The sequence below is a fragment of the Protopterus annectens genome, chromosome 13.part0 (assembly GCF_019279795.1).
Source record: "Protopterus annectens isolate FY-2018-M chromosome 13.part0, PAN1.0, whole genome shotgun sequence".
NCBI classification, from domain to species: Eukaryota; Metazoa; Chordata; order Ceratodontiformes; family Protopteridae; genus Protopterus; species Protopterus annectens.
Genome location: NC_056747.1, coordinates 1,059,844,683 through 1,059,870,935, shown reverse-complemented (window position 1 = coordinate 1,059,870,935; position 26,253 = coordinate 1,059,844,683). Strand labels below are relative to the sequence as shown.

The following is a 26,253-nucleotide window of genomic DNA, read 5'->3' as shown; positions in this document are numbered from 1 at the left end:
AGGATAGGGGCACCAGGTGGTGTGTTAGGGGGTGCCATGGAGCCCTTTTGCCTAGGGCACCAGTTGACCTAAGGCCGCTCCATCTGGGGCTGTTCAAGGCTCACTACCTAATGTGAGCATATTTCATACCTTGAGAAAAGCAGAATATATGGTTTGTTCATCAATAAGTTATGTTTGTACTATTTGTACCATATTTGATAAACACACACACACACACACACATATATATATATATATATATGTATGTATATATAATTTGTAGTTATGTTGGCATGTCCTAAGGTACTGTTATATCAGTTACTTCTTTATGTTGTGTTAGAAACAGAGATATTGTAGTTTTAAGTCAGTTATGAAAGATGGTATTCTATTCTGCAAGTTTCATAAAGGGGATGTTATCTGTTCTCTTGATAATTTTATGTTACAATCTGCACTGAATAAAGGTTTTTCTTAGTTCTTATTGCTCCTCTACAGGATGAGGAGATATATTAAGATTAATGGAAATGAGAGATTTCTAACCTTTGAAAGTATCCATGAGATAGGGGCTCTCCTGGCACAGACTGAGCTATTTTACACAAAGTCAATTTAGGTCCAATTAATGAAGGAAGTTGAAATGGATCAAAAAATATGTTTTACCACAAAATGACTGTCATAGGGCCAGCCATACTAATGTGATGTTGTTTTAATGGTTTCCATTCTGATTCCTGGAACTGATTTCATGTTGTCTTTATATGATTCATGATAAACATAAACATCTGAGGTGCTTTTCCTCACATTTAGATAAAATAATAGTAGTGTGGGTCACATACATCTTACCGAGTCTTTAGAACATGACTAAGTTTCAGTTTTTGCCTGAATTCATCTGATACATATTGTTATCATAACTGTTGTAACCTGCTCACATTAGTTGTAAACCCTCAACAATATAAAGTAGTTGGACTTCAGGTTTTTCTAAGGCTGTCAATTTATAGTCCTTCAAGTACTGATAGGTACTCCAACACACGGTTCTTGATGTTTCTGAGCTATAGCTGACAACTACTGTTTAAAATATATTTAAAATATTTTCAAGAGAGATGCATCAAGATTATTGGCATTAAAATGGATTGGTTAATAAGTTATATAAACAGTTAATGTCAAGAGTAAGATAAAGAGAGCTTAAAGGCAGGTTTGGACTGATTCCTGAATATGCAAATTAGGTAGACTTTCTGAATCTTTATTTATCTCCCAGGTGTGCCATGACCTCCAAACACTTATTTTTTGGTTGGAAATATTTACACAAATACATTTGCCAACCAAGTAGATTATGGCATATGTATCCTGATATTTAGATATGCATGCTGGAAATGTGAAGGCTAAAAGGGTGTCATGGATACATACCATTGGGAGTTAATTAAACTGGGCATTTTTTGTTTCACTTCTAATCTATGTTAAATAAGTCATAAATAATGACCATGTAAGCTGACTTGTCACACCCTTTCTGCTCCTATTGAATATACTGCAAAAGAAAAATGGGATAAGCATGTGTATAGTCTGCAACTTTTACTTATGTTATTGGTGAGCAAAACAACTGCAAAAAGGTGGAAATCATGAATCTCCTAAAGTTATATACCTATATAGATTAATCCAGGTGAATGATGGCATAAAATCAACCAAGGTGACTGACACATCCAGACAAGATTTTAACAAGAATGGATATCTTGGCTAAATTTGGAGGGTGAGGGTTTAGAGACTAAACTGGTGGTAATAGCTTTCATAGGTTGAAAAATAGAAACCTGACACCTTTTGTAGGCTAGAGGTTCATGTGTGTTCATATGCATGTGAATTTATGCAGGACAGAGACTGTGCAAAACGTGGAGCACATATTGTTTTTTTTTGTATATACTTTATCTCCTTTAAGGTAAATTATGAATTTGTTTTTATTACCTTTATTCAGTTATATCCTATTGAGGTTTTGGCAAATGGTAGAGTAATCTAAATGCTTATTTATTGTTGAGAGCTTTCACTTATGTGACTTTCAGCATGTGTTGTTTACTTTGAATTTTCAAAGTGGGTCTGATATAATAAAAGTTATATGATTAAAAAAAAAGCTTTGATACCTGATGTTCTGTGAAGGAAGGACCTTCCACCATTTGTCTTAGAAAATCTTTGAGACGGAGAAATTTTGTTAGCAACTCTCAACCATAATTCTATATGTTTAGCTTTCTTTCTGGGGTTTAGACACTGAATAGGAGGAATCGGGGAAGCCCAGAGACTTTGATGTACCTCTCAATCTTTTAGAGCAAGAAATTTAGGCAAGGAATAAAATAATGAGAGACAAAGGCCCAAAAATGGGGATACATTTTAAATATTGCTCTTAGAGACTTAAAAAATTGCTAGAATAACAGGATTTGTGTTAGCATGCATTGTTTAAAGGGTATGAAGTGTGAAAAGTGTGAACCTCAAATGTATGTCATTATTTAGTGGCTTCAGTCTTCAATGATTTGCCAGAAAAACACAAATTTAATGAGGAGTAGACCAAAAATATGAGGTAAAAATCTGGACATTCTGTGAAAATTTGCCAGGTGAACATCATGGCCTTGAATAATGCTCCACTTCACCCACCTTTGGAAAACTAAATAACCCTTGAGTAGCTTGAATTACTAGTATTGGGTTGCAATATTAAAACACACTTTTTCTTTTGGCTTTTTTCCCGGTTAGAGGTCGCCACAGCGGATCACCTGTCCACTCATGATTGGCAGTGGAGTTTTATGGTGTCAAGTTGCCAGCCTGGCACCCAACCTTCTACAGAAGGCACACACACACACTCACTGCTAGGGCCAATTTAGAGTTTCCAATCTATCTATAGCATGTCTTTGGGATGAAACCGGAGCACCCGGAGGAAACCCATGCAACCACAGGGAGGTCATGCAGACTCTGCACAGAAGGCACCCCAGCCAAGGATCAAACTGGAGAACCTCTTGCTGTGAGATGGCAACGCTACCCGCTGCACCACTGCAGCCACCCTGGCAATATTAAAACATACTGAATACCATAAAGTGCTGTACTTAGTTTCCAGACAACAGAGATACCTATTGCACTTATCAGTAGGAAGAAGATTCCTGCTGCAGGCATACTTCGTAAAAAAAGGAGAATTATCTCAGGAAAAGAATAGCATATGGAGGCCAAGCACTAATGAAAATAAAGAAACAAAATTTATCTTCAGAAAATTAATCTTGAAACAAGAGTGAAAAAGTGATATAGTGTGAAAATAGTATTTTCCTCAGTCCATTTACCTCAAACAAATGTTTTCAGTAAGTTAGCCTGGGACTGTTGTCTTTACAACTAATACTTTTGAGTGGCAAGCAAAACCTGGAGAGAGGGAGGGAAGGATGGTACCTTGTGGGAAATGAAGAGTGTGATCAGTAGCCTGTGATAGCTGTATAAACAGAGCAGTTTAATACTAGTGGTGTCAATCTACTGGTTACCAAAATGGACCTCAAGACCATACAATAGTTTATTAATACTATTTCTAGGCAAGGATGCACTCAGCATTAAGAATTATAACCCAAGGTTAGCATACTGATCAGTTTTATGTCTATACTTGCCCAAAATTAAATAAATAGCTTTTATAAGGTTAAGTTACAGGATAATAAAGAAATATAATCCCAGGGAAGCACTGCATTAGCACCTGACAAAGCCAGGGTTACTATTAACTTAGCAAAGTTATTCAAACCGGTGAAAATACATTTAAAGGGGAAGTAATAAAGATGGAGGAGGTAAGGCACTGGAGCTGCAACAAAAGGTGCAGAGATAATAAGGGAAAAGAGAGTTGTTGTTGTGTCTTTCGGCTTTTCCCGGTTAGGGGTCGCCACAGCGGAACTCCGGTCTGCTAATGATTGGCAGTGGATTTTCATGTGCCGAGTTGCCAGCCCTGATGCACAACCTTCAACGAAGGTACGCCCATCCATGCATGTCTCCACACAGAAGATGCTCTAGCTGAGAATCAAACAGGACAACGTCTTACTGTGAGGCGACAATGCTACCGCAGCACCAACACCGCAGTAATAAGGGAAAAGAGAGTGTGAGAGCTGAATTACAGGTAGATGCTAAGAAAGAGCTGAAGTCTGAAAAAATGATTTGGTAGGAAAAAGCAAGGGTGGAAGGAGGCTGACAGAGAGCTGTTATGAACATGTAAATCAGATCCCCATAGAAGGTAATAAGACAAGATGAGTTTATCAAAGGCTCAAGGGTGGGGAGGGAGTGAGATCAATCTGAGGCAGTGAAATGTATTTGTCTGTGTGATAACATCACATCATAGCATAGAAATCTAACCTTAGCAGCCCTGCAAAATGTCTAACACTATCACTTCCTGCAACTCACCGTATGCCTAGTGGATATGAAATTATGTTGTGGACAGTAATAACCAAACACAGTCAACTAATACTCCTAAATTCAGTGACTTTCAATGCAAATGCACTGAACAAGTCTGTAATTCCAAAGAAAAACTTTAACCTTCTTAGTGGAATGAAAGAGTATAAGTTTGCTTGCTCATATACCAGTGCACGCATTTGTTTTTTTGTTGTTTTTTTTTTTAACTTTGAAATTCTTGGTTGATCTTAATGTCTTCCTAGAAAAAGGCAGCCGTGTTTACTCAATATTGTTACCAGCAGGATGGGAGATGCAGTAGGGAATGAACAAATCACTGCTGTAGTGAGACTGTGTTAAGGCTGTCTTTCATTAAAAAGCACTAGAATGGCACATAAACTGAAAAACAAAAGTGTTTATTTTTCTCTAATTAATTCTGACCTGCAATTACAACTAGAGCTTGATCATGAACTTTGTGTTAATGTTTTTCAAATCTATCCATACTGTAGGCCTCATTATATTCACAACCTTTTGTCCTGTTTCACAAACTGAAGTAGCTATTTATATTTTTGTTCCAACAGGGATACTGTGAACCTGCCCATCTTCAAGCAGGAAGAGCAGAATCTCTCTCCAGAGTCCGAGTTACGATGCCCTGCTTTCCAATACACACTTATTGCTGCTACATCACCAGCTGTCAAGTTGCAAGAAGAGTCTCTCACGTACTTAAATCAAGGTATGGAAGTGTGTGGTGCTTTTCTGTTTTAAAATTGTAGAGGTGATACCACCTAGTTCTTGACAGTGACTTGCATCAAAGCATAAGCATTATTAGAAGAAAATGTTTTGAAGTTACATAAAAGAGATATGTTACTTAGGTGAATGCTCTGGTGAGTAAACAAAGAATGGAAGAAAATGCAGTATCTGTTAAAGTTAGACAGCAGATATAGAGTGAGAGCACTTTTGAAAGGGTTAATGTGCAATAAAAACTGAAAAAAAAGTATTTATTTATTTGTCTTTGTCAACTGGGAAAGCCTGGTTGGGCAAAGCCTATTTTCAGGGGAGACCCAGGGAGAAAAGCTCCATAGGATACTCATGACAGGACAAATTATTTACAAAGGTACATTACATAGATGGCTCTTGGGACATCTAGGTGCAAAGAGTAATTGTTCTGTAGAGACACTATACAAAGATAAAACAGATCTTTTTCTATGGTGACATAAAATTGAAGATATCAAACATTTAGTCTGCAAACAGTTCATGTGCAATACATGTGACAAGTAGACTTTAGATATGACTTATAAGAAAAGTGTAAGGAGGTTTACAAGTATAAATGTTAGAAGTAAATGAAATTGGAGCAAGGAGTGTGAAACATTAGTTGATAAGTAGATAACCGTTAAGTTAGAAGATGGGATGAGCCATGTATAGCTGCTGAATCAAGAACAGTTGGGGTAAGAATTCTAAGGTACATACTGACACAGAACCTGGTTCTAAGAGAGTGGCTGAGAGTAATTGAAGGAGATGGATAAAGTGGGAAGGTCAGAAAGAAAGTAAAATGTAAAGTGGGTATTAATAGAGGAGGGAAACTGAAGAAAAGTTGTAAAAAGGTTTGCTGTGTAGAAAGGGATAGAGGTTATAAAGAGATAGGTGTATGAGCTGACAAAGGAAAATGGAGTTACCCAGGTAAGGAGCGTGTGCATGACCACATTGGGTTTACTCGTTGGGCTTGAAGGTGGAAACTTTCATAATCTGTTTTAGGTATGTTGGGATGGTGTTCCAGGTTTAGCTACATGATCGGACTGAAGTGATTTGACTTTGTCATGATTACTAAAAACGTATTGCTTGAGTAAAGGTCTCAACCCAGAGAGGAGTGCTGCAGGGTATCTTTTAGTGCTGCACTTTTTTTCTGGTATGCGTATACAATTGTGGGCAGATTACGCATATTTTGATCTCCATTGCAAAGTTAACATCCCTAATTCACTCATATTTATTATTATCTTATTTGTTGTAGGCCAGCATCACATGGGACTGTCTTTCTGACATGATTTTGATTTTATTTTTTTTTTCAGCCATGGTTTCTCTTTTCTACAAAACACTTTGTATCCTCACAAGATGTCATCACATTACTTTCCCATTTTTTAGTGTGCTCTACTTAGAATGGAAATAGTACTCTGAGTTAATATTTTCAATTAAGACTCTGGAGACACTTTCATTTGATTTTTTCTTACTAACACCTTTAAATGTTTACACTTGCTTGCTACAGAAGCGATGCTTATGGCTATTTTTCTTGTAGCCTGAAGGAGTTAACAAATCAGTTGCATTTGTGAAACTTCATTATGTACTTACTGGAAATACACATGCCCTTCTCACTGTCCCAGTTATAGTTGGCATGTTTCCTTTCATTCATCCCTGAGCTTCTCCGTCGTCTTAGAAAACAACTCACACAGGCATAGCTTGTTAGCATGGGCCTTAGGATGTGCAAAACACTATGAAAAAAATTCCAAAAGAAAATAATGAAGATTATGAAGAAAGAACAAATGGTTTTCCAGGAGTGTGCGGATTTAGATACAGACAAGAAGGACAATTAGACTATTTAAAGCATATTCTTTATATGTAGGAAAATGCAAAAAAGCACTCTCTGACAAAAACATGACAAATTAATACAAAGATCCTTTAAGGGGACAAGAAAACACCCGCAAAGAAATACGACAATACATTTTAAAGTAGCACCACATGTGTATCCAGTTTCAAGACTCAAAACAACTGAAAGTGTTCACTGACTAACTGTCAATGGCCTGAGAAATGTGTCTGTTTTATTTTTATATACTATTTTATGTAGAGTTTGTTTACCAGCTGAAATGATTTACATACAAACTCAGGAAGAAACTGTAAAAAGAGGATTGTTATCTTTATTGATATAGATACCAGACCAGAAAAAGATTGTTAAAGTAGGACTTTTTAATGAGCTCAAAGAATGCTGGAGTTAAACAATGCATACATCAATGACAGGGAGTAAAGGAAATTAATAGCAAAATACTGGGAATCTGGAAAGGAGGTAGAGTCAGGGATGAAGCCTGAACATTTAGGTTTACATAAAAGGCAGGTTCCCACCTTGCTACCTTCCCAGTACACACAGGGGCTGTAAGGCATAGTATGCCATTCACAAATGATAATGCAATGGTACCTGAGCTTAGTAAAATGGTGTCACCCAAAGATACAGTGGTCTAATGGATAAGGCATTGACTTTATAAGCCAGGGACTGTGGGTTTGAGTCCCATCTGGGGTGATATACACTTGTATACCACAGTTTATATGGTATATGCCTGTTGTGAATGTTTTTCACTACACTACTTAGGATAGGAAAGGTACAGCCAGTATGCTAGCGTGGTGAATGTTAGTATTTTCTATGATCCATCAGTGCATATTCTGAAGTAAATTCACAAGTGCATACTTCTGTCTACAGAGAATACTGTAAAGGCACAGGTAGCTCACCCCCTGCGAGTACAAAGAGATTTTCATTGATGATGCCCTTCTAGTACTTGCAGCACTGAAGATAAGCTAACATACCTGTGGAACCAAATGACTAAATGAAATATCACTAATTTGTAGAAAGCGTCTATGGATTGTTGGATTTAGACCTAAACTCATGCAAAACAATGTGCTCACGAAGGATGCTCCTTGCTTGAGATACCCTATTCCTGTGCAGCAGTAGTTATTCATAAACAGGTTTGAAAAGTGAAAAGATTTTTTTTTTTGATGGGCTTTTGTAGGAGTTCAGACTCAAAGCAGACAGAAAAGTAGCTGACATCAGAAAACTCATCCAAGATCCCCTGCAATATAGGGCAGTGGGAGACACAGCCACATTGGGTGATTTTTTTCACTATTTGGCTGTGTTTTTTTAATCAAGTATCACTTATTTGTCACAACTAACATTACAACCAAAAAAACTCAAAACAAATTAGGAATTCTCACATTCAAAGTGTGTAAAACACATAATCATATGTTTATATATTTTCAGCTGATACTGATTATTGCCTGTTACTCTGACTTCTAATAGTGTATTAAGACTTGTGCATTCATTCTTAAACAACTGGCAAGCTTCCCCACTCACTTTATCTCACTAAAACTGGAGGGATGTGCCCCAGACAATTTTAATTTGCTCACTCTCAATCAAGGTACAAGAACAATCTTATGTTTTACCTGTGTTGTTTTTTTAAGCTCAGATTATTCTCTGTCTGCCACCTCAGTTATGAATTGCTGTGGTTCTTCAATACTAAAAATGTTTTCTCCATTTTCCAATTTGTAGTGTTAAACATGTTTTCTTTTTCCAGTTCTTTGTACCTTTTAGTAGCATTACTTAGGTATTGGTTATATGTGGGTAGACCTTCTTTCCATTCCCATAAAATTCAAAACTGGATCCAGAATTGCACCCTTTGCAAACAGCTTCCCATTTTTTTTAATAATTGTTTTTAAATCTCTTCTCTCTACAACCATCACGACCTTATTCTGTAGCAGTGCATGTGTTCATCATACTACCCTTGGTATGCAAGGCCAATGGAAGAAGAAGGTAAGAGCTAGGATCATAGGCATCATCCAGCAGAAGTTGTCATGACATATTTTTGTTTTGGGGGGGACAATACACAGCTCTTGTTACTTCTGTACTTATAAACCTATCACTCTGGTTAGAAATCTAACTTACTGCTCAAAGCTATAGGGGGGTCATAGAGTTGTTCTAGGGCAGTAAAACCAAGACCTGAGTTCTAGTCCATTCACCTGAACACAAAAGCAGCATTTGGACAGACCGTTGATTCTGTTCTATGTGCTCTGTAACTGGTCTGTCATTCCTCAAAGCGCCCATCTGCAACTGCAGAATGACAGAAAAATCTCAATAGCCCCCCCCCCCCCCCCCCAAGAAATGCACTGGTACTTTATGACTGGTCCAAAATGCAACAGCAAGCTGGCCACTGATCCAGGACAAGTAACAAAGTGAATGTTTTTGAGTTTTGCACAAACTAGATTAAGTGTTGTTTACCATTTGGCCTGTAAGTGACACTGTTGTTCTCAGTGTGTATGAAAAGTTATGCTCACACTTGAAGTAGTTATAACAGCTCTGGCCCAGACCATAGGGGCTCTACCCTGTCTCTGTGGGATTTAACTGTTGTGGAAAAGGATTTAATGGGTTGTGCCTGCTCAGCTCTTTGAGGATGATGGGAGGAATACATATCCTGTAATAGGCACTCTATAATAATTCCTTGGGGGAGACCAGTGAAACTATAAAGGCATTTGTTCCAGGGAGACTAGGATTGTCTGCTGGCCTAATGGTACTTAAGGGTATAGAATCATGGAGTCACATAAAATCCAGTGCCACTAAGTGCTATGATCATTCATATCTTGCAAGTACCCTCCATCATGTTGCACCTCATTTCTCCAGGAGGGCCATCCCAGCCAATCCTAGAGTAAATTTGTGGTTATCCATCCAGTCATCTAGGTTACATTTAAAGGATGATAGAGAGTCACACTGCTTAACATGCTGTGGAGGGTTATTCCTGCAGTTTGTGAGACACTAGGTTATAAACCTGTCTATCCATCATGTTTTATTTATCTGTTGGTAAGCATTTAGGTCCCTTGCTCCAGTATGGTGAACATAAGGGACTTGTAAAAATACAGGAGGTCCAGGACAACCAGTTTCCAATGGGGCAGTGAGAGCGAGAGCTCTCCCCCCAACAGTTTGTAAGACACTGAATACAGATGAGGCTTGTAAGGCTAATAGAGCTGAAATTACATGAGTCATTTGTAAGACCACCCTTATGGAAGATGACTTCCAGAAGAAAGTGAAAATCCCATACAATGCCCATGATGTGGCCAGGTCAGGAAGCACTGACTGGGCATGCAGGAGGAATAGGGTTAAACAGAACCTCCCCTGACCCCACGGAAGATAATGACTATACGGCTCTCACCCGGAGCAGGACAAATGGGGCAATAGGGCAGCTATGGACAGGTAAGTCAGGTGTGGTTCCTGGGATCAAAGTAATAGTAATAACACTAATACCTTTCAGCTTTTCCCAGTTTGGGGTCGCCACAGTGGAACTCCGGTCTGCTAATGATTGGAAGTGGATTTTTACAGTGCTGAGGTCCCAGGCCAGTGCCCAACCTTCAAAGAAGGCACACACATTCATGCACACACCTACCTGCATGTCTTTAAACATCACTCAACTGTGGGGAGGATATGCAGACTCCACACAGAAGGTGCTCCAGCAGAGAATTGAACCGGAGAACCTCTTGCTGTGAGGTGACAATGCTAACCACTGCACCACTGCAGCCTGCAATAGTAATAATACTAATACCCATTTGTTAATCAGTAGGCCCACTGGATACACATTCCCTTTTCAGTGGTGACCCAGGAGCCATGTCTGGTTAAGTGACTTGAACAAGGTCACATAGTAGGCAGATGAGGCTAAGGGAATCAAACCCTATACCATAGGAACTACAGCTCATAGCCTTAACCCTCTGTTCCAACTGCCAGAAGGCAAAATGCATACACTATAAACATTACTTATAATTTTTCAGGATGGCTTATTAACTAGATATGTTTTTAGATGCTGGCATATTGCACATTTAATAAAGTAGCATCTGTTTTTTTTTTTAATGTATCCTAGCCTTTGTCATTGGTGTAAAATCCTAGTGCATGCACCATATGTTTAAATTATGTTCACCGTCTGTATTTGTGTATTTGTCTTGTTAAATTGCATTTAATTAATTAGACTAAGACCAAAAAAGACCCCTAATCCAGAAGCCAACAGGAAACCACGCACAATAATGTGGTTGAACGCACAGTCACTTAAGAAGTTGCCAAAACTGGATCAAGCAGCATATAAACATTTATTGAAATATATACACAAGCGCTTTCATGTCTGTCAGTTCAGATACTTTATCAAGATGAAAACAGAACAGGAAGCACATCATATATAACCCCATCCCAATTAACATCCATTACCAAGCCATCATTCAATTAACCCCAAGAAAGCACTTCAAATTTTTTTTTTTTTTTACATTTTCTAAAACAGTTTGTCAAAAAGAATTAAGACATCATAATATAATAAAATAGTAATAATAATATACATAATATACAAGTCTGCCCCACTCATAAAAAAATGCAAACTGGATGATATAAAAATACACATACATATTCATAAAATGTGGTAAAAATACAATTATACAAAAAAAGACAGTTATACATGTTCTGTTTTGATAAAGTCTCTGAACTGACATAGATGAAAGCTCTTGTGTATACCTTTCAATAAATGTTTATATGTTGATTGATCCGGTCTTGGCAACTTCTTAAGTGACTGTGCATTCAACCGCATTATTGTGCATGGTTTCCTGTTGGCTTCCGGATTTGGGGTCTTTTTTTGGTCTTGGTCTGTGTATTTTTCTGGTTTGTTTTTGGACGGATTTAATTAATTGAAATTATTTCTGCCATCACCAGATGGCTGCCCCCCCACCACTTAGCTCTAGGGAACAGGTCATCACTGCCCTCTCAAAGGCAAAAAATACAGCTTTCATGGGACCCGATAATATCCCAGGCTGCATCCTACATGAACCCAGGCATGAACTTGTTCAACCAAAGCCTGAATGCCGGCTTTGTCCCAGCCAAGTGGAGGACAGCCACTGTCATCCCTTTACATAAAGGTGGAGCATCCACCAATCCAGGAAATTATAGACCCATCAGCCTACCTAGCCTGATCTGCAAGGTCATGGAATGGATTATCATGGACCTCATTAACAGGGACAATGGCAATCTCCAAACACTCAACCCCACACAGTTTGGTTTCTCAAGGGGAGGTCATATCTGTTAAATCTGGTCGACTTCTTTGAGACAGTCACCAAGGCCATGGACGAGGGGAAGACGGTGCACATTGCCTACCTTGAGCTGACTAAAGCCTTCGACACTATTTTCCACTCAAGCATAGTAGATACACTCTCTCAACTAGGCATCAATCCATATGTTACCAGATGGATAGCAAACTGGCTCTCTGATAGAACCCAACTAATCAAAATAGGAGAAGCCATCTCAAGCAGTAGACCCATAATGAGCGGTGTACCCCAGGGATTGGTCTTGGGACCTCTGTTATTCGGGATATACTACTCTGAGGTGCAGGCCAAAGCCAGTGGGCTATGGCTGACCAAGTTGGCAGATGACTGCAAGTTGGGCACAGTCATCAGTTCCCCAAGTGATGTGGATGTCCTCCAAGACGTTTTCACCCAAACAAATGACTGGTGCCAGAAACATGGCCTCAAGCTGAATCCCAAAAAATGCAACATCATCCCCTTTCGGAGAGTGATATCTGTACATATTATCACATAAATAACAACGTCCTAAGTACACAATCAGTAGTGAGGGATTTGGGTACCCAGGTTGATAGCAACCTGACGTTTGACCACCATGTTGCTTCCATTGTACGGACACCTTTCTACATGGCCCACCTCATAAGTAATGGTATCTCATCCAGGGACAAAGATGTCATAACATCCCTGTATTCTTCCCTTATAAGGCCAATTATTGAGTACAACACCCCCTTCGGCATGTACCTCGCAAAGCACATGCAGCAGCTGGAGAGACGACAGAGGTTCCTCACCAGGAGAATCCAGATCCTTAAACATCTACCCTACACCGATAGGCTAAAAGCCCTGTCCCTCTCCTCAGTTTCATACAGACTCTTCAGAGGTGACCTCTGTCTAGCATACAAAGCAATCTCAGACTTCACCTTGATGGGACTGCTGCATATCTGCAAGTTAAGCTCCACTCGAGCAACCCATACACGCAACCTCAACCTGGTCTGTGATATCAATAGGACTTGTTGGCAGGACATGTTTGTGTCCCAGAGACTCCCCCATCTGTGGAATAGACTTCCTCTCCACATCAAGCAAAGTACCTCATTATCCCTTTTTAAGCACAATCTGGATAACTGAATGGGAAACAGAAAATACACCCCTGGGATTCCACCTGTGTCCCTGCTGGATAGGGGTTTTGGGTGCTGATTTGTCTAAACATGGGCTAAAGTCTTGGCTAGGCTTATAAGGGACTCGAGACCAATAGCCAGTAACCTCCTATGATCCTATGAACCTCCTATGATCCTATGCAAAGACCTGGCAATGGGAACCATATGATACTGACAAGGAAATATAGAAAACCCTTGCCAGGGAACAGGAAAGTAGACAAAATATCAAAATAGCAACCATAGGATAGCAATCACTTTTGCTTTCAGCAGTTGTGCTATATCACCTTATTTCTGGTAGAAGGAGATACCTTGTCTAAATAGTTTTTCACCACTGCAGAAATGGTATACCACAATTGCTTCAGCCTGTTTCCCCAGCTCTCCCTCCCAGATATTATATCCTTTCATAAGTAACCTTCTTTGCTTGAGAATTCTGCACAAAGCCAGAAATAATGGGAGGGCAAATACCCAAGATAAAGGGTAATTTTAAAATATTACTCTAATTCACTTTTTAAAATTAATATAACAACATGCTTTGTACTAACGTGTTTTTTTCTGAACAGTAAGAAGTATGAAACTCTAATGTAGAGCATTATTGACCGAATGTAACCCTCAGTGACTTGCCAGAAAATCAACAATTTTATAAGAGAGACAGTATATGAGGCAAAAATGGGGACTTTTGAGAGGTATGTGTGAGCCTATTCCATGCATTCCTCCACTCTGTCCATAAGGTAATATTTACTGAAGTCAAGACTGAAAATATTTCCCATAATTTGTAGCTTGTGCCCCTCATTGTTTTTTAGTTCTATTTCTTGCTCCATAAGTCTCCTTTAACAATCTTATTTATCCAGTCATTTCACCCAGTTACCTCATAGCCACCAAAAAATATATTAACTTACAAAGTCTTTCTAAATAATTGCTTACATCCATTTCATCACCCTTATCACTTTCAATGTCTTCCTCTGAACCTTTTTTTTTCAGTAAATCTCTTTCTTCTTACCAATATAGTCTCCAGAATTATAGACCATAGTCCGTATGTGGCTTCACAATGACTCAGAGAGTGACATAATCTCTCTGTCTCGGGGATGGATCCTAGTATTCTACTAGCCCTGGTGACTGATACAGCCAGTTCTTCTTTCTGTTCAGGTTTCCAAGTATATCCCTCCTCAGCTTGAATTTGGTACATTATTTTGCTCACTGTTCACTGTCGTGTGTTTATCTGCATTAAACCACAACTTCCACCTTTCTGTACAATCCAGTAATCATTTTACATCTCTTTACTACAGTTTTCCATCTCTGCTCAACCGCCATGTCATGTTATGATCATCTGTGAACAAAATGACTCTCTTTTCACTGCCTATTTCCATATCTGATACGAGTATATCAAAATAGTCCCAGTTCTAACACTTTTCTCTGTAACACTCATTGCTTACCTGTCTGTACTCAAGGTCCTGGCATACAACTTTCTGTGCTGCCAGTCCAAATGTACATCCACTTAAGTAATATTCTAACCCACTGCTAACACTTTATTTTAATCAGACGTCATACTTGTGTCTAATTAATCAAAGGCCTACTTTAAGTCACAGTAGTTTATCTTAACTGAATAAACTGGTCGTAGAACTAGATCAGATCTGGTTGACACCTGAAGCCACTTACACGTTTTATTATGTTATGTGAGGAAAAGGAAAAGTACCAAAACTGAGTCCGAACAGATTAGTGTTTTAAAATGCACTTTTTGGGCCAATTGCTTTGTCTGGAAATGCAGAAACCTCCATTTTCTTATACAGTTTAAGAGTCAGTCAACAAAATTACTTCAAAATCGGATGTAAGATTTAGAGTATAAACTTTTACAAGCTTCAGTAAAGTTTAGTGTTGTCATGGTGTTATAAGTACCTGTGGCAAGGATACTTAATGGAAGTAGCGTGAACTTTAAGAACTTGTACAAAGTTTGTTTAAAGTGTCAGAATACATCATTTCAGTGTTGTAACTGCTACTTTGATATGGAGGCATGTTAAACAAGTAAGAGCACTTCAAAGACTACTTGACATTGCTTTATAAATGAAGCCTTTATTATGAATATTTACAAAACAGTACAACAGCCTTGGCCAATAGTTGTGTATATTTACAAAGAAAAGATCGACATGTGCAATAGCCATGTCAAAACAATTGCACATTGCTGAAAGCAAACCTTCCAGACCCAAATCACCAGAAAGATACCGTTAAAAAGCTCGAAGCTCGTCAGGAAATGATGCTTCACTGCATTTTGCGTCTTGAAGTACAAATCTTTAAGAAAACATAATATTACACATTTCAGAGTGCAAACTATAAAGAGGTCCTCTGAGAGTCTATATGAAGTCCTTGTTTACAGCTGTTGATGATTTCTGCAACAAGTAAGGGATGTGAATAACAACATAAATAATGTATGATCTGAACACTGCATACATTACTGTGTAACTATAACCCCTCTGAAATTCTGTTACAGGAGAACTGTGAGTGGTATATTTTACTATTATGTTGCTCTCTGCAATACTTTTTCCTACATCTCTCTAAGTAATTTGTATTAATATTATTTATTTTGCTCCTAAATATTCTGCTGGTGCAATTGTTCGAATCTGGTGTTTTTTTTTTTTTAACACGAGTTTTTTTTTCTCGTGATGTATAGTACCATACTGTTTTGCCTTTCCTTTTTTTTTTTGTTCAAAGTTTATTTTCCACAAACTTAAAAAGTCATTGTCTTTAATACAGACATAGAATTCCAGATGATTTGTGCAACAGAACAAACTCACATTTCCCAGAAAAACAGTATTGCACTGCAGAGCAAAAAATGCAATTCAGAGTCAAGCACGTGCCATATGGTGATGTATTACATTAAACTGTAATTTCTCTCTCTGAATCACCTATCCAAGCATCTTAATCAGCAGCACCATACCAAACTGAGCTACGTAATCTCACCCAGGCAGATATGCACAGAACACACAGCTGGTATTATGGCTTCATAAGGTAACACTGACAATGGCAACACATCTTTTTGTTTGTTTGTTTGTTTGTCTTTTGTTTACATTACATAACCCAGCTGCTTAAGTAGAGCTGTGACAGTTTGCTCTGTACATTGTCTGATGGGACAGCAACATGACTAAGTAGCCATCATGTACCTCTCATGCTATTTGTGACTTTGGAGAGAGTAGCTGTGACTGGAGTTGTGTCATTCAGCATTGCAGTTTAGTTCAAAGAAGTACCATACAGACTCAAAAGAAAATATTTAACAGCTTACAAGCTATCAGTAAATGATCATATTCTGAAATCCTTATAGGCAGCTAGTAAGTTATTGATTACATATGTTTGTTATCTAAAAGGTACTATATTTGGAAAAATACAAAAGCTGGACAATTTACTACATGGCTGTAAGCATTAAGGATTATGATCCCTTACTTGCAGCTTGTAAGTAACCAATCTGTCAGTGTAGCACTTCACACACACACACACACACACACACACACACACACACACACACACACACACACACACACACACACACAGATATAGAGTCTATCACAGTACACATTTGCACACACAAGCTATATTCCAGCCTACAGTACATGCACACCTCTCCCACCACATATACAAACACAAATGCCAATACATATAAACAGAGAGGTCTTTAGTCATACTCATACACTCACATCTATATACAACTACTCACACACATACACATATTTACTGTTAACTATGTGTGATGACAGAAAAGCAGATGTTCACCCATCCACACACACATGCACATACTGCACAATACATCTTACCTGAAGTGGCAGTATAAACAGGGTGAGGCAGAGTGCTGCTCTGTAGTATCCCAGTTTGCCTGTACAGATTTTCTGCTTTTAGGAAAAGCTAGGTACAATGTATGCAGTACCCCAATGTACATTGTCCATGGCTCTGTGTAGGTCTTGATTTTATAAGGGAGAGAGTATGTGTGAGCCTCTTCCATGCATTCCTCCAGATTGTCCATAAGGTAATATTTATGAGTCTCAGTACTATGTAAGATCCTTTGCAATGCAATGCAACAGGGTATGCATGGGCCTACTTTATAAAGACATTATCCAAAGTGGCATTTCATGTGGGTCTGTAGAAATAAACAACAAATGCACACCTCAGTTTCAAACAACAGCAGTGTAGCACAGCCACTGTCTTTGAATAGCTATCCACTTGTGTATTCTACAAAGTAATTTGCATGGCACTGAATAGTATACAAAGGTATTATGAATCTCAGATTAGGTTTTCTTTGGGTAGTGGTGCTCAAGACAAATGTTAATGAGATTTTTTTAAAATGATCCCTTTTGATAATTTTTGGGGGCATTTGTGTATGCAAGTGTGTGTGTGTGTGTGTGTGTGTGTGTGTGTGTGTGTGTGTGTGTGTGTGTGTGTGTGTGTGTGTGTGTGTGTGTCTGCATATCTGTGTGTGTGTGTGTGTGTGTGTGTGTGTGTGTGTGTGTGTGTGTGTGTGTGTGTGTGTGTGTGTGTGTGTGTGTGATTGACAGCTACAAAATTAAATGTTATGACCCTTTTTTGGTCTGCCAAGAAAAACTTTTCTAATGTCCTCACCCTTCCCCCCTCCTATTTGATTTATCTTTTTTGGATGTAGGTAGAGAAAAAATGAAGAAATACCATGTTGGTACACTAAAACACAGAGAGACTGGGACACAGATATGATGTAATACCTTTTATATCCACTAGTCCTAGAAAGGGAAGCACATAAATACTAGGCTATCTGCCCGAGGGCATTTATAAGCCTAGCCCATAGTTTTGTGGCTTACGCCACCCCTTTTGTATGGGGAACTATACCCATTATTTTGCTGTGCCTCTGTCTAGCAGTGACACTGAGGTAATCCCTGGAGTATATCTGCGATCTCCCATCCATTGGTCAAGATTTCTCTTGAACAAGGCCAGCGAGGTGCTCTGCCTCACATATACCGGGATTTTGTTCCACAGCATAGGGAGTCTTTGGGTGATGAATCTATCCCTCCAGCACGTCCTATTAATAGCCGTGTCGAGGTTTAAGTCTCCCGCCCTTGTGGCTCTGATGGATCTAGATTTTTTGAGGTGAAGCATATTCATCAAATCTGGGTTAGACATGGCATTGTATGTCAGGCAAAGGTCACCTCTGAGCAAGCGGTAAGCGACTGAATAGAGCTGGAGTTCTTTCAGTCAGGCAGCATAGGACAGATTTTTGAGACCCTTTATCCTTTTGGTGAGGAACTTTTGTGGCCTCTCCAGCTGCTGCAAGTGTCGGGTCAGATACATTCCGAATGGGGCATTGTACTCAATTATTGGTCTGATGAGTGATGAGTATAGGGAGACTATGACCTCCCTTGATCTAGATGTGAATCCCTTCATGATAAGGTGGGCAATGTAGAAGGTCTTCCTAACTACTTTAGCTACATGGGTGTGGAATGACAGGCTACTGTCAACCTGGGTCCCCAGGTCCCTGATAATTTCTTCTGTGCTCAGAGGATTACCACCTATATGGTAGCTAGGGGTAACCTTGTTTTTCCCGAAGGGTATGACTATGCATTTTTTGGCATTTAACTTTAGGCCATGGCTCTGGCACCAGTCATCCGTTTCTGTGAGACCCTTCTGAAGGATATCTGTGTCAGATGTGTTTTCGACTACGGCGCCCAGTTTGCAGTCATCTGCAAACTTTGTCAGCCATAACCCTCCTGTGTTTGCTTGTACTTCGGAAAAGTAGATGCCAAACAAGAGTGGGCCCAGGACTGAGCCCTGTGGGACACCACTTGTGACAGGCTTTGAGTCTGACATGGCGCCAGCAACTCTGACCTTGTGGGTTCTGTCACTCAGCCAGTTTGCAACCCATCTTGTGATGTATGGGTTAACATTTAAGCTGATGAGTTTTTCAATGTTACCCGAGTGGGGTATTGTGTCGAAGGCCTTCGCCAGATCGAGGTAGGCTGTATGGACTGCCTTTCCCTCATCAATGGCTTTGGTGACTGTTTCGAAAAAGTCAACCAAGTTTAAAAGGCATGATCTGCCTTTGACAAAGCCAAACTGGGTTGGATCCAAAGTCTGCAAATTCCCTATGTCTTTATTTATGAGGTCCATTATGATCCTCTCCATAGCTTTGCAGATAAGGCTTGTCAAGCTAATAGGCCGGTAATTTCCAGGGTCTGTGGAGGCACCGCCTTTGTGAAGTGGGACCACAGTCGCAGTGCGCCACTCCCTGGGTACGTATCCAGAGGTGAGACTATGATTAAACAGCTGTCCTAGCTGTTGGGTTTAATTCCTCGTTGAGTTCGTGGAGCACACAGCCTGGGACACCATCAGGTCCCATGGATGCTGTGTTTTTTGCTTTAGAGAGAGCAGTTCTCACTTGGGTGTTTGAGATGTTTGGGGGGCTGCAACCATTTGGTATAGATATCTCTCCTTTTGGGGGGGGGGAGTTTGCACTGAACCTGTCAGCCAGTATGTTGGCAATGTCTGTAGGATCAGTAATCTTCACATCATTTTGAACTAGTTCTGAGCATATCTGGGAGTTTCCTCCCAGGTTTCTAACATAGCTAAAGAAGGCCTTATGATTGTCTTTTGAGTCTTTAGCTATTTTTCTCTCAAAATTTGCTTTGGATGATTTTATGAGAGCTCTTAGCTTTTTACTTATAGTGATCAAAGGTGTCTTACCTTTTAAGGATTTTGCTCTATCTTGTAGTAGCTTCCTCCTTTTGTTGTAGAGTTTGTTTATGGCTGGGGTCCACCAGACTGGAAGCTTGCCCTTGGTACAAAGAGCCTTTGTTTTGCTTGGGATTGCCTTATCCATGCAGTCCTGCAGGTGCTGGTAGAAGGCATTTGTAAGTGATTCAGTGGCTTGAGTACTGTTTTCTGCCAGCTCGGGGGCCTTAAAGGAGACCACACTAGTCTTTATAAGTGTGAAGTCGGCTTTCGAGAAGTTTTTTACTGTGGTCTTTTTTATTTCAGGTGGGGGTGGGATGAGGACCTCCAGCAAGATTAGTTTGTGATCTGATCTCACCAGTGAGGGGTATACTTCCAGTGTTGAACATTGTGCTCCCATGTTCGTGATGATGAGATCAAGTATGTTTTCTCCTCTTGTGGGGATGGTGACTAGTTGTTCCATGGCATTTGAGTTTATGAATTCCAGGAACTTTTGGGCTAGGGTGTTTGGGCTTGAGTAGTGTTCCCAGTCTATATTAGGGTAATTGAAGTCACCTAGTATGATGGTGTTTGGAGATACATTTATCCCTCCAGTGTTTTCAGGAAAGCCATGTGAGGTTCCTGAGTTTGTGAGGGTGGCCTGTAACATGCTACAATTTGCAGAGCAGTCTTGCCTATGGTTAATTGCACCTGGATGGTCTCCGATGCATCGTGCATTGCCACCAGTCTTGAGGTGTGGGTGTCCTTGATGAATATGGATACCCCTCCTTTCTTGGTATTGTCCGGATTTTGGGGCGGAACGCATGGTATGAGGTAAAACCTGTTAGTGCTGGGGTGCTCTCAGGAGCCTTGAACCAGGTTTCTGTCACAGCACAGACATCGATGTTCTCCATACTGAGAAGGGCCTCGAGTGCGTGCATTTTGAGATTTAGACTTCTGGCATTGAGCAGCATTACCCTTAGTTTTTTTCCTTTTTTGTGTTCTAGGGTGGTAGGTTTAGAATTTGAGCCTTGCCTAAAAAAGGCACTATGGGGGTGGCAAGAGCCTTTGCCAATATCCGGAATCCCAGGGGTGATAGGTGCAAGCCGTCCCTTGCGAAGCAGCGTGGCTTGTCCAGCATGTCATCCCAGGCAGACAGACATTGGAACCCCTTTGAATGACACCAGAGTTTAAGCCAATTGTTAAAGCTGATCATCTTATCTCTGTATTGTGGCATCATTCTTGGTGAAGGTAGGATACTGCTCAAGCCTACACAAACTACAACATTTGTGTTAATACTTGCAATACAGTCAAGCCTTAGCCACAGACTAGAAAAAGTTAGAAATGTTATTATTGGAACTGTTACTTGCCCAGATAATGTTTACAAAAAAGGCTGCTCATCTGTCTTTCAGGTCAGCCCTATGAGATTCGTTTGCTAAGCAACCAGAAGCTGAGAGACTCTATGCAACTTCGAGGAAACTTGGTAAAAGTAAGTGTTGACTGGCCGACTGTCAGCCTGGAGTAAATCTTTAGATTGCTTGCTGTAATTGTTTGGCTTAAGTATGCATGTATTTATATACTCATGTTTTATTTAGTAATGAATGGGTAATTCCTTGGCTTGCTTACTATGATTGCTTACTTATTACTGAAGGAGTAGTTATTTGGTTTGCTTACAAGGGTCTGCACTAGCATAGACTGCAGTTTCAGAAGACTGACTATTCTGCATCATTCTGCAGAGGTACGCTTTGAACCAGTGTACACTACGTGTACTCCATGCAGTGGACTGTGCTGTTCCCGTACAAATAAAGCGATGCACCATACTCGGAAAGTATCACCCAGTCAAGAAATTTAACAAGAAAGCATTTTCTTGTGCTCAAAGCAAACAGCACAACTATAAAAGTATAAAAAAACAAGACTGGCTCAGAAGCATACACTGAATGTATGACAGAAGAGTCACACCAACCCCCAAAAGGAAACAATACATGTGGTGGACTTCTGACCTCAATCCATTCTTGCACTGATAGATAACTGTAGAAAAGGGCATCTGAACCATCTGTGCTGAGTTGTTGTGCCCCATGAGAACTTCCCAAAGTACATTTATGCTTCATCTTAAAGGTCTAACAGTCACTCCCCAGTTACTCCAATTATAAATATTAATGTAATCCATTCAGGTTAGTGGCTCCTCCTGTCACTTTGAGTACAAATATACATTTTAGTCTTAGGAGCACTGTGTCTCTGTGTAGTCTGGTGTTCTCTAATCACTTCATACACAGGTAGACACGCACACACACACACGCACACACGCACACACGCACACATACATACATACACACACACACACACACACACACACACACACACACACACACACACACACACACATATGCACATGCGAACACACGCGCACACGAGCGCACGCATGCACACACACACAAAACACGCGCGCGTGCACGCACGTATGCACACACACACACACACACACACTCATGCACATATGCACACACATACACACACACACATGCCTGCACACACGCATGCACACACATGCACGCACACACATTCACACGCATGCACACACACGCACACACGCATGCACACATTCATACACGCACACACATGCGCATGCACACACATGCATGCACACACGCATGCACACACACATATGCGCACGCATGCACACACACATGTGCACGCATGCATGCACACACACACACACACACACACACTCATGCACACACGCGCACACACACATGCATGCACACTCACGCACACACACGCATGCACACACATGCACACACATGCACACACACACACACACACACACACACACACACACACACACACACACACACACATACGCACGCACAGCTTTTGTAGAGGTCATTCTGATTACAAATAGTAAAAGTGTCTTCACAACCAGATTCCATTCATAAACGTTCAGTGTAGTGCCGGTTATACACCTTCATCTTTTTAGACTGATACTCATCTCCCATGCACCCATAATGCCATCATGAGATATCTAATTGGAAGACCCACTGCCTTCACAACCCTTTAAAGAATCTCCCCATCTTCAAGACATATCAAAAAAGGCAGCTAAAAACTATTGCAGCCCACACATGACCACACATCTTGGAACAGTAAGTCCCACTGTGAGATTCTGCGCATGCCCATTCACTCAAAACAGTCATCAACTTGCCAAGCAGTAAGTGTGTGTGGGGGGACAAATCAGCACCACAACACTTCCCTCTGTAAAAAGAATCAGGATCTTGAGGGATAAGCTTCTTTCTGCACAGAGAAGACAAGAGGAGTGAAAGCAAAAAGCCATCTGTAACATATCTTTATGGTAATGATAGAAGGTTGTCAAGCAGAAGGAAAAGCCACTCATCTCCCAGAACTAAAGGATATGTTGCTGACTAGAGTGACCATGAAGAATAGTGGCACTAGACTACCAGAGGTGCAGATAAATTTAATGTTAAGGTTGTCCACTGGGTGTGAGGAGATACTAAATCATCCTTGCAAGGTCCACAGGACAACTAATCTTAATAACAACATCACTAGGGCTAGGGGTTGTCAGGATGAAGAACTCTCTTTCTTTTCTTGTTATATTTTGGACGGTCACAATAGAATTATACATACCATACCACACTCAACTTCAGTTTAGCTGTGCTAACCCAGACTGTGGCCTTACACCACAGTCCCTAGTGCACGGTCACCTGCTGTTATTACCGACTGAACATGCATTGATGATCTTCCTGTATGCAGGATCTTCCCTCTTCAAGGACTGAAGTATTAGCAGTTGTTGTGAGAATGTGATCCCATATGCATTTCAGGATCCAGCAAAGCCCCAGAATGGTTTCCTGTAGGTAAGTGATGCACATCTCAGCTGTCTGCTAAGTAGTTGAGGTTTCCAGTGCTCATAATGTTCTACCCTTTTTTTAATTTCTCCACTTCTTTTGGGTTTCTAATACCATGATGGGAATGGACACCATTCCTAAGGTAAAGTACAATTAAAGTTCATGAAATTAGTATTGTTTCAATCTTTGATGTCAGCTGGCAGTGCTCTTCACAACACCCACAATGTGCCCAGGAATGACTCCTTCTGCATTTCGTACAGAGTTACTTGTATTGGTAACATATCTAAACACGATTGTAGATTCTTTTTTATGAGACCCATTGTTCCCACTACTATTGGAACTTCCACATTGCTCTAATTTCTGCCTGCAAATCCTGATAGTTTATGACTTTGTATCTCTCTGTGCACAAGACACTGTAGCAATTTCAATGATCAATTCTACTTTTTTCTTCTTTTCATGGACCACTTTATCTGGTTTTCTCGCATCTATCATTTGAACTGTTGGTGATGGGTGATCCCATGGGATGTAGACTTCATCATTTTCTATGATGCTTTGTGTCTCATGTTTCCAATGTTTTTCAGTCACTTCATTACCATAATGTTTGCACAATCCCCAGTGCAACAGTCTTTCCACATTATTATGCCTTTCAGTATACAGTCCTTCTGCCATTAATATATCACAATCAGTAACAAGATGTGCAACTGTTTCCATTTCTGTTTTACAAAACCTACTGTTTTTCCCACATGTTCAATGGACTTGGCAAACCAATGTGTACATAGCCCACTGTCTCGGGCCGCTAATATTAACCTTTCATCTTTTAGTTTGAATTTGTCTCTCCTTAACCGTTCCTGCATTTGCTCCTGATCAACATGAGGTTGTTCCACTTTTCTATACTTTCAACTATATTCATGCATTTTCCATATTTCTTGCCTTCTCATCTGATCCTTCACCTTAGATTCTTTCTTTTGTTTTCTGGCACATTCAGTTGCCATCTGATTTTATCTACTTCTGGTATGAATTCCATTCCTGCTTGACGCCAATGTGCTTCTGCTAGACTAAGCAGGGAAGTCATCTTACATTTATTCTCCTCATGTTTCAAAACTTTCACTATATTTGGGTCTTGTGAGGTCAGTGGATATGTGTGTAGTCCCACAACTGCAGATTTATACATGTAATCACTTTCAAGTTGGTCCATATCTCCTTTGGAACTGGGAATATATAATCTTGGTATGCATTGATTTTTATAAATCATATGATGAGCATGGAGCATCCTTCTTGTTTCCCTATCTAATCTATGCAATACCTTTTGGGGACAATTAATCACTCCAAAACTGTAAGTTAAGACAGGAAGAGCAAATTGCTTTATAGCTTGAATCTTGTTCATAGGATCACATGAAGTTACTAGGCTATTGGCCCTGAGGCTCCTATAAGCCTAGCCAAGAGTTTAGCCCATGCATAGACAAATCAGCACCCGATGCCCATGTCCAGCAGGGACACAGGTAGAATCACAGGGATGTATTTTCTATTTCCCATCCAGTTATCCAGGTTGCACTTAAAAAGTGGTAAAGAGGTACTCTGCTTTACGTGGCAAGGGAGTCTATTCCATAGATGGGGGAGTCTCTTGGACACAGTCTGTCCCACCAATAAGTCCTATTGATGTCACAGACCAGGTTGAGGCCACGTGTGCGGGTTACTCGAGTGGAGCTTGAATTGCAGATATGCAGCAGTCCCATCAAGGCGGGGTCCAAGATCGCCTTGTATGCCAGACAGAGGTCACCTCTGAGGAGTCTGTATGAAACAGAGTAGAGGGATATGGATTTTAGCCTATCGGTGTATGGTAGATTTTGAGGCTGTCAAAGATCTTGTTCCTAGATGTCAAAGCTGTTTTCAAAATTAATTTATGTCTTCCAAAATATTCCTTACTAAGTTTTGTTCACATTTGTTCCTGTTTTATTTTTGATCCATCAATTCCCAAATATTTATACACTCATTCTTCCTCAAGTTCTTTTATACCACATTCTTGTCCCAAACTGATGTTTTCCTGGCATTGTAGTTTTCCTGCTTTAAAGGTTGCTGTTGCACATTCATCAAGACCAAATGACATTCTTATATCATCCGAAAATGTTTTGACTGCTTGCAGTTGGTCTTTCAGTTCCTCATCTGATGAGCTATATAGTTTTAAGTCATCAACAAAGAGAAGATATGTCTTTACACTTTGTTGTTTTCTAGGAGCCAAATTATAGCCATGACCTGATCTGTTAAGTAGACAGCTTAATGGGTTAAGGGCAAGACAGAATGGCAGCGGTGACAGGGAGTCACCCTGGAATACCCCCCTTTGAACTTTTATCCCTGGAATAATAATTTGTCCTTTATCATGGCTTAATTGCAAAGTGGTCTGCCACTGTTTCATGCTCACT

General features: G+C 40.1%; 1 protein-coding gene across 3 annotated transcripts in view; it reads left to right on the top strand.

Annotated features, from left to right (window-relative positions):
• LOC122788117 (transcription factor CP2-like) overlaps window positions 1–26,253 on the top strand; it is a 343,940-nt gene that overhangs the window by 62,884 nt on the left and 254,803 nt on the right. For all 3 annotated transcript variants that reach the window (XM_044055054.1, XM_044055053.1, XM_044055055.1), the window contains exons 2-3: window positions 4,923–5,074; window positions 21,395–21,471. In XM_044055054.1, coding sequence (XP_043910989.1) covers window positions 4,923–5,074; window positions 21,395–21,471 — 229 coding nt within the window. The remainder of the gene's footprint in view (window positions 1–4,922; window positions 5,075–21,394; window positions 21,472–26,253) is intronic.